This window comes from Perca flavescens, chromosome 21 (genome assembly GCF_004354835.1).
Source record: "Perca flavescens isolate YP-PL-M2 chromosome 21, PFLA_1.0, whole genome shotgun sequence".
Classification (NCBI taxonomy): domain Eukaryota; kingdom Metazoa; phylum Chordata; class Actinopteri; order Perciformes; family Percidae; genus Perca; species Perca flavescens.
The window spans coordinates 29,811,432-29,820,682 of NC_041351.1; the positions used below are offsets into that span (position 1 = coordinate 29,811,432).

General features: G+C 39.7%; 1 protein-coding gene across 1 annotated transcript; it reads left to right on the plus strand.

Moving 5' to 3' along the window:
- The first annotated feature begins 803 nt into the window (after positions 1-803).
- On the plus strand, positions 804-7,321 carry tfam (transcription factor A, mitochondrial). The gene is made up of 7 exons (XM_028567426.1): positions 804-1,260; positions 2,277-2,419; positions 2,599-2,669; positions 2,855-3,004; positions 3,365-3,460; positions 5,547-5,603; positions 5,740-7,321. Exons 1-7 carry the CDS (start codon positions 1,175-1,177, stop codon positions 6,019-6,021), a joined length of 885 nt encoding a protein of 294 aa, XP_028423227.1. The 5' UTR covers positions 804-1,174; the 3' UTR covers positions 6,022-7,321.
- Positions 7,322-9,251: the final 1,930 nt, after the last annotated feature.

The window sequence follows — 9,251 nt, forward strand, 5'->3', positions numbered from 1 at the left end:
TTAGTCCGTAAGGGTTTAACATTGTGAGGTAGACTTAACTGAGAGCTAACAGATGCTAATGAATGATTTTTTTTTTAACTAAAATGAATTAGTTTGTCTAATTCAAGTTTTATTCCTACTTTTGACATATGTACACAAGCTCTTACTGCTCATAGAGTTAGATGTCACTATAAATCTACAGCCATTTTGTAGTCAAGTGTTTATTAGAACAATAATTGTGTGTATTAGGATGTGAGTGACTATTATATTACCGTGTTACGAGTGTGTGTTTTATGTTTCCTTGATAGTTTTGTTACTGTTTTTGTTAATAATTTCATATTTTTTACACATGAACAAGGCTGGGTTACAGACCACGCAAAGAGGGCAGCTGCCTAAGGGCCACTGACACTGAAGGCCTCATGGTCCTGTGTGGCAATTGTTTGTGTTAGTTTGATTAATTGTATTAATTAGTGACGCACAATATAGGTTAAACAGAAATATAGGCCTTAAGTTAAGGTGGCTCCTTCATTTGTGCCCTGGTGCCTGTGGGTTCATCCTGTCCTTAAAGTGATCTCATACCTGGTTCAGTGATTAGTATATTCCTAGATTACGCGATATAGAACATTTGAGAAAAAACCCTTCCTCACTGTATAAAATAAGATGTTTTGCAACTGCATAACGACAGAACTGTCGTTTGTAACACTTAAGAGTCTAAAGCGCAATCCAACAGAAGTTTATGGCAACAATGTAGCCAACAGTCACACGTCCACATGACGATGGCCCCCCCTGTTGGCTACAATGCATCCGCTCTACTGCAACAACGTCTCAGTGTGTTGTGTGCACTAGGAGAATCTCCATGTAGCGCGCGCAAGAAAACCTTCTAAAAATCATTTTATCCCAGATATTTTTGTTAAAACTTCTACTTCTGCAGGTTCGTACCGGTTCGAAGAAACCGAACAGGGTTCATACGGAAACGGAACTATAGGCTGCTTCTGTCTGACCTTTACCCACAATCCACCGGGGGAGACTTAAGGCGCCTTTCGCAGCCCATGCATGTCAACAAGGAGGAGGAGAAGAGGCTCGGCTTCAATAAGAACAATCTAATGCGTGAATATAATAACACGCTGCTTTTGTGGGACAATACTTGTGTCTTCCATTCCTCCGCTTAACGTCCTTTACGTGCATTTACTCCGACATGGCTCCGTTCAGCTTCATGACAGCAAGTGCTAGCTGGTTGGCTAAGTCCTTCAGTGTTCTCTCCTGCACAAGCACCCTGGCAAGGTAGCTAACCTCAAGTTACTTTACTGTGTTAGCTCACGTTAGCTCAAGTTGTGGTCTAGTGGTAGAGCACACTTAGCAAGCTAGCTTTAGCTTGCTCTCTTGGCAATCCGCATAACGTTAATGTTACTGTAACGTTACGTTTTTATCATTAAAATGACAACCATTAGGTAGTATTAGGATATGTGTGTGGTAAATAAGAGAGTTAATTACTCTATGACCCTCAGTCAACAAACGTGCTGGCATATTGATTGTTTTTTTACGTTCATTTCAATAACCAAAGTGAGGAGCTTTTAGTGAGTTAATATTATATATATATATATATATAATAATATATGGATACATTAAATTGAGACTAATGCACTTGTCGTTAGGTTAGGACTAGAAGTGAAAGAATAATTTAATTCTGTAACGTGCAGCAGTTTTACGCCTTCTGCAGTTTAATGCTGTCTGGCTTTTTGTAATAGAGTTATGACTCGAGGCCATAACATACAGATGGTCCAGTAAGCAATACTTTACGTGAATAAAACCGATCTCTCTATCCACCATTATTGAAAGAAGTTCTGCTTTGGTTTGTGGTGTGTGTGTATATATATATATATATATATATATATATATATATATATATATATATATATGATGAATTAAGGTATACTGCTGTTTAGTGTCCCAAATACCCCATACAATGTCCTTAATTAATTATGAATCTGCTAAACCACCTGATCTACCCTACCCCTAGCCTTAACCCTAACCCTAACCTGTCTCAAATAAGACCCTCATCCTTTGGGACACTTAGTCACAGTTTTTGGAAAATAATTTGTGACACTAAACCGCAGTAAGCCCTGAATTAATTAGTTGTGTAAAAAAAAAAAGGTTTTTGGACTGCAACTACTTTTTGAGATTATTATATGTATGTTACTATTGAGTATGTACCACCATGTAAATTGCAGCATGTATCTGGGATCAAAGTATTATCATGATATCATATTTCTGTGTGTGCGTGTACGTGCATGCTGTAGGTGTACCAGTGTCCCCCCAGCTGCATACATCAACTCAGTAAAATGGTTGACCTCTCAAGCCAGCGGGCCCCCGAAGAGACCTCTAAACGGATACATGAGATATGTTCTGCAACAGCAGCCAGTCATGACCAGACACAACCCAGGTAAATCTGCAACACCTGATACTTCTACAGAAGGCATCCCAAGTTATTGATTTCATAAACTTGATGCAATGGCTTGGCAGTAACAGCTTGTGGTACAATAGGCAGTGTGAGTAGGTAAGTCAAGGACTCAAATGCTACATTTCTGTTGTCAGTGATCATCATATAATTATTGCATACAGACATCAAATCAGTGGATATCATCAGGAGAATCGCCCAGCAGTGGAGAACGTTGAGCCCTGAACAGAAACAGGTATTTCACTCCTTTACTTGTTAAACAGTATAAACTGTATGCCTTTTCAAGTTTTTAATAGTGCCTTGAATTTTTAAATTGTAGAATAAAGCAGTGGTCAGAAGTGGCAAATTACCTCTGTGATACCAATTCATTGTAAAACATGCGCTTTATCTTCTTTTTTTTTTGTCTCTTTACCCTTGTAGCCTTTTCAGGAAGCCTCTCTACGGGCCAGGGAGCAGTTTAAGGTGGACTTCCAGCGCTACCAGGCCCAGCTGACCCCAGCACAGATCCAGCAACAAGCCCTGGAGAAGAGGCAGAGGATGGCCAAGAGGAAGGCCATCCGCAAAAAGAGGGTAAGAGAGATAGTAGTAGATAGGGACCAGGGAAAGGCCGGGGTGCTCTCTTGTCAAGAGCTTCAAGATAGATTATCATTTATGTGCTCTTTGAAACACATCTTAAGACTTGATATTCAAACTATCTAAAAGTTTAACTTTGTTGACAGTATATTGTCCTGTGTCACACCGGCTCCCACACTGTAGCACTGCAAGGTGCACACAACCAGAGGTTTGAATGTAGGGCTTACCATGGGAGTGACACATGAACTGGAATAGCCTCAATCAGCAATCTGCGTACAAAACCTTATTACATCACCTGTTGTCGTCATGTTGTTGAACAACACACGTGCCTCCTCTGTGTGCTCGTGTGTGATCCAGGAGTTGACCAACCTGGGGAAGCCCAAGCGTCCTCGCTCTCCGTTCAACGTATTCATGTCGGAGCACTTTGAGGAGGCCAGAGGAACCACCACACAGGTCAGTAACCACAGCACCATGACTTGACATTTAACGGGTCAGTTCCAATTTTTTGACATTAGGTGGTATGAGATACTCACTAGCGATCAACCCATACTGATTTTTCAAGGCTGAAACTGATTATTAGTAGTTAATGAAACCGAGAACCGCTATTTGGAACCAATTTGCGTTTACAGTGAAAATGATCATCTTTAAGCCAAAATTTAGATTTTGGAATGTTACAAACTCCAACACAAAACTGTGTTTAAATTTGCTTTAAGCAATTATTTAATAAATTAGAAACTTTCAACATAATCCCCAGTAACAGAGAGTCAGATAGTGTTGGGGGGTGGGGGGGGGGGGGGGGGGGGGGGGGGTATCAAAATGACTACAAAATAAACTTGTATAAACAGAACTGTTTGTACTGTAATTAGCGGATCATTTGTTGTAGACTTTTTGTACATGTAAATTCCAGAGACCTTTTGTTAGTGGAAGGGAAACACTTTGTACTGAAATCAACAAAAATAATAAAAATATGAATATTCTCCATACTGTTTCAATATGATGTTTTAGGAAAATGCCTCCGGGTCTTAAAGCAGACTGCTGTCTATCCTATGTTGCATCCCGAAGTATAACATCACCTATAATAGAATGTATTCTTTCATCCATCTTTTTGACTGTCACTCCCCCTTTCAGCAAGCTTTTTAGGTATCTAACCCATTTTTTCGGCGGCCATCTAATACCACCATTGCCACAAATGTCTTTCTGACTTTGTCTACGGATTTGTTTTCTTCTTATTTTATAAGATGATTTTTCATATTCATTGGATAGTTGCTAGAGAAGAGGCAGACTGGAACCAGGGGAGTGAGAGAGGGGCATGACATGCAACAAAGCTCCCTGGCTGGGATGACATGCAGCTGGGATACGTACGTTGACCGCAAAAAGAGTTGACGTAGCATCTGTGACATCACCCAGCGGTTTGTGGAGTGCCGTTTTGAAGCCTAGCATTTGGCGATACCTGCGTCCCCATGTTGTTGTTGTTGTTTTGTTTTTTTGCAACCAGATGTGGCGAGTTTTGACGAGAGGGTGGAGCTGGGGAGGATGACGCAGCCGAACCAGTTTTGTGTATGGTCACAATGGCGCTGCGCTAAGCTAAACGATAAAGGGGGAAAGATACTCTCTAACTGGTTAGCATTACGCTGAACAAGACCTTTTTAGGCCAAATGTTCCAATTAACTTTGATGAGAGGGTAGAGCTGGGCAATATATCGATATTATATCGATATCGTGATATGAGACTAGATATCGTCTTAGATTTTGGATATCCTGATATCGTAATATGGCATCAGTGTTATCTTTTCCTGGTTTTAAAGGCTGCATTACAGTAAAGTTATATCATTTTCTGAACTCACCAGACTGTTGTAACTGTTCTATTATTTGCCTTTACCCACTTAGTCATTATATCCACATTACTGATGATTATGTATCTAAACTCTCATTGTGTAAATATTTTGTGAATAGTCAACACTACAATATCGTTGCGGTATCGATATCGAGGTATTTGGTCCAAAATATCGTGATATTTGATTTTCTCCATATCGTCCAGCCCTATGAGAGGGTCAAGGTTAAAGATGGAAACATGGACAACACCCAGAAACAAATTCACGGCTATTTTAATGTCCACAGGGCCACGGTTAGCATTGCTAAGCCTCATTATGATTGACAGGTCAGCGTGTAGCCATGCCCCTAAAGCATCCCCTGCTTTATCGTCAATTTTAATATAAACGGGACCATAATTTACAAAATGTACATCAAGCTGTATTGAAAAAGACATGAAACTAGCGATTGAGACCATAACCACATTTTGAAAATGTTTACTGAGGTATGAAAACATGGGAGAAGTTTTTCCATTGACTATAGAAACAGGCTTCTTTTTGCAAGCAGTGGAGTCGCCCCCTGCTGGACTTTAGATAGAATGCCGGTTAAGGCATGGGCTTCACTTTTGAGCTTTTTATGGAAACGTGTGATTATATGCTTGTATCGCAAAATTCCCATGGCTTTACACACTAGTCAGTGATATAGTGTTTCTGCCAATGTTGTTCATTTAGGCAAAGATGAAGTCACTGATGGAGGACTGGAGGAATCTGTTCAGTCATCAGAAACAGGTTGGCCAAACAATCATTGCATATCCCCTATTTTTAAATATTTAAATTAGGCCTTCATGCCGCTGCACATGTGAAACAATAAATTCAGTGTTGTGTGCAGTATTGACATATTCTATATCTTTATTCTACATCTCAGGTATACACACAGCTGGCCGAGGACGACAAAATTCGCTATAAAAATGAGATGAAGTCGTGGGAAGACCACATGATGGATATTGGACGAGAAGACCTGATCCGAGAGCAGACCCTGTCTACCAAGAAAAAACCTGCTGCTAAAACTGTAGCGGCCAAGAAAGCAACGAAGAAGGTTAAAGCTAAAGCAGTGAAGAAGGCCACGGCCTCAGGGAAGTCCAAAACAACTGGGAAGACAACAAAAAGTAGTTCTGTGAAAACGGTCAGGACTACCAAGAAGACATAAGATGTGTTTATTGTCACGTCTAGAGTAGAGGGAAAAAGAGTGGTGATGATAACTGGCGACAGTTCTGATGACCCGGGGCTGTTCTCAGCTTGGTTTTTTTCCTCAAACTTCAAAGTCATTGTTGTCTTTCTTCTTAGCTTCTTAGGTTCAACAGGGCAAATCTTTTACAGCATTCAGACAGATAAAGATCATTTCACAATAACCTTATTATCACCTTTGTTCTGTGAAAACTACACCAAATTTTACAAGAACAATGTGATCTTATTGTCGCTCTCTACAAACACACCCTGGCTTTGATTGGTCGGTTGAATCCATCTAAATGATGTAAAGTGGGATTTTTCCAAGCTAAGAAAGTGAGTTAGTTGATGAAATGTAATGTTTTCAGAAGCTTAGACATTTGAATTAAGTGTTAAAGTGATAATAATAGGCATGGATACTGAGGTTAAATGGTTTTATTGCCCTGAGTGTAACCACAATATCTTTTAGGGGAATAGAAGGGTTACTGTTGTTGTCCCCAAAATCTAGAATCTAATCGAAATCTATCCTTAACAAAGCCTGTGGAAGTGTGCTGCCCTTAGTGCAGCTTGTTGTCCAGTTCTCAGTAAGTTGAGAAAGTTCCATTGGTTCAAATTCCCAGACACCACTTCCTCTAAAGAGCAGACCGTGTCCTGGTTCCCCTGAATGCCACCTGACTGAATTTGTTGTTTCATTGCTGTTGTTGACTTAGTCAAACATTGTACAGTCGAAACCTCAAACTGTGAAATACTGCTATTTGTCATTTATGGCAAAAGTAACATTATTGACTGACATATTGGTTTTCTAAACACCAAAAGTTCCAAATGATGCATTGTTCCAGTTGAGCTTTATATGAGATGCTTTTTGTTCTGTTATCTGCTGTAAAAAAAGCTGTTGATAATAAAATAAGCTTTTTCTCCCACAGCGCCTTCATCCAAATGATTGTTTTGGTGGCATAAAGGCTCTTTCCACCCTCAGATGCCAACTGCAAAATACTAGTTTGTTCTGATTTCACCGTATGAAGTCGATCATCAGCAGCTCCGTTGTGTCAAACATTTTATGTGGAAATTCAGCCAATGTCGTTTAACAGTCCTAAAATCCAGTTTCTTTTGGTCTTCTTGTTTGTAATGAAAACACCTGTTAATTATGAAGAACGTACTTTCAGTATTGACAGTTTATTTTGCTTATACAGTAGAATGTATTTAGTGCTACCATTTTCAGACCGCTTTACCAATGGCATGTTTTCTTTGTATCATGTATTTACTAAATAAAAATGTGCATACACCTTTCTACAAAATGACCTTTTTATGGTGTAAGAAGAACACACAGTACAAACACAGGGCCCGTTCTCTGTACTATGGGAGGCTTAAAGGTCAAATATGCTCATTTTCAGCAACGCTCCTCTGATCCTACTACACCGTCTCTGCAGACGCTGAGCCTCTTTCACACTACACATTACTTCTGTTCATTACAACAGCTGTACACTTACAGCTTTTCTCAGTCGCATTCCTCATCACAATTGACACTCAAAACTGCTTGTTCAACCTTCACATGATCTAGTCACTTGTGCCTAAGATAAAAGCAATTTATTATTGTTTTGGTCAAACTGCAATTGCTTTTGTACATGCATGCAATTGATCATGTACATGGAAAATTGGTTGAAAATTGTTGTCATAATCGGTCAAGCAAGTTTTCCATCCAGTACGTTCCAATTGTTCTTACAGTGTTGTGAATTTGTCCTCAGGTGAGTCTTGACTTGCACTAATGAAGGGGATCGTGTGAAACATTAGATCAACTTCAATTGACAAGCTTATCAAACAGAGCCCAACACAGTGTTCCAATTTCTGACAACGGAAGAACACAGGAAACAAACGGGGTCAACAGCTGGGAAGAAGAGGACTAGGGATGTGTGGTGGACGAGTAGGGAGGCAAAACAGAAGAAGAGCCGACAGACTGGAGCGTCAGGAACTATTGGGATTGTCCAGATAGAAAGGTTTCCTGTGGTAACCTTTTCTATGTTGACATTTTTCTTTCTTCCTTTGTGCTATGAAATAGGTTTGTGGTTTTCTTTCTGAATCGCAATGACACTGTCATTTGTTGAAAACCAAAAAATAAAAGCATAAACGTGAATCCTGTCCAATCTCTTGCAATCCTAATGTCACATAAAGGAATGTGTGACTTTGTACTGTTGAAATGTTTACATTCTGTACAGATAAGGTGAAGTCTTGTGCATTTTCAATTATTGTGATCAAAACTGTAGCCACAGTGTACATCAGAAAACGGGTGGGTGGTGATGGCGCAGTGGATATGACACCTGTGGGAGACCAGTGTTCGATTTCCACTGCGAAACATCAACCAATGTGTCCCGGAGCAAGACACATAACCCCTAGTTGCTCCAGAGGTGTGTTACCTCTGATATATATAGCAATTGTAAGTTGCTTTGGATAAAAACATCAGCTAAATGACATGTAATGTAAAAAATAACCTAAAGAGTACAATTTGATATTGACAACACGACGAAGCTTTTTGACCAAACTCAGCCTCTTCTTTGTGAACACAGACACAAGGACTCGACATTCTAAAACCACTCGCATGTTCATCAACATAAAGATTTACTTTTGAGGAATGGACTAGAGATTTTGAGCAAGTTACAGGCTTTTACAGGTCATCCAATTGTGTGGTGCTGTTTGTAGTAATTGTACCAAAGTGACAGAGAAAAACTGTAAATGGATATTTCCTGCTTTGATTTCTGTTGCTGATTTCTGAGTATTGCAGTTTATTCCCACATATTTCTAAATAACAATCGAAGTTTAAAAAAAGAGTTACGGAGTGTCTATTTGCACCCCCGGTACGAATAGCCTCGGCCACACAGCTGAGCTATTTACACCCTGTGACGTAACAACAACAAAAACGTTGCTTGCGTGCACCAAAATCATGGCGGACGTTCATCTTCCATGACCGCGGAAACTGGCATATTAGGAAAGTTTTGTCTCTAAAGTTTATAACAATTGAATTTCTAGCGGAAAATGGATACTACAGTTGCACTTTCTGTCTTCAGTGAAAGCATACAACCGTTAGTTTGTTAGTTAGTACCTATTTTCTTTGTATACAGTATGGTTACCTAGCAACCGAGGCTTGAAGAAACCAATTGGTAAACAGTTGTTATATATCCTGCAAGAACTGCTAGGTGAGTGGTTAGTACGTTTACCTTTGGT

What these genes read in the sequence shown, in the direction of transcription:
- tfam (XM_028567426.1), top strand. Translation starts at nt 1,175, where the DNA reads ATGGCTCCGTTCAGCTTCATGACAGCAAGTGCTAGCTGGTTGGCTAAG. An exon ending in CATGACCAGACACAACCCAG is followed by an intron (nt 2,420 to 2,598) that starts GTAAATCTGCAA and finishes TATTGCATACAG; the next exon opens with ACATCAAATCAGTGGATATC. An exon ending in TGTTCAGTCATCAGAAACAG is followed by an intron (nt 5,604 to 5,739) that starts GTTGGCCAAACA and finishes TCTACATCTCAG; the next exon opens with GTATACACACAGCTGGCCGA.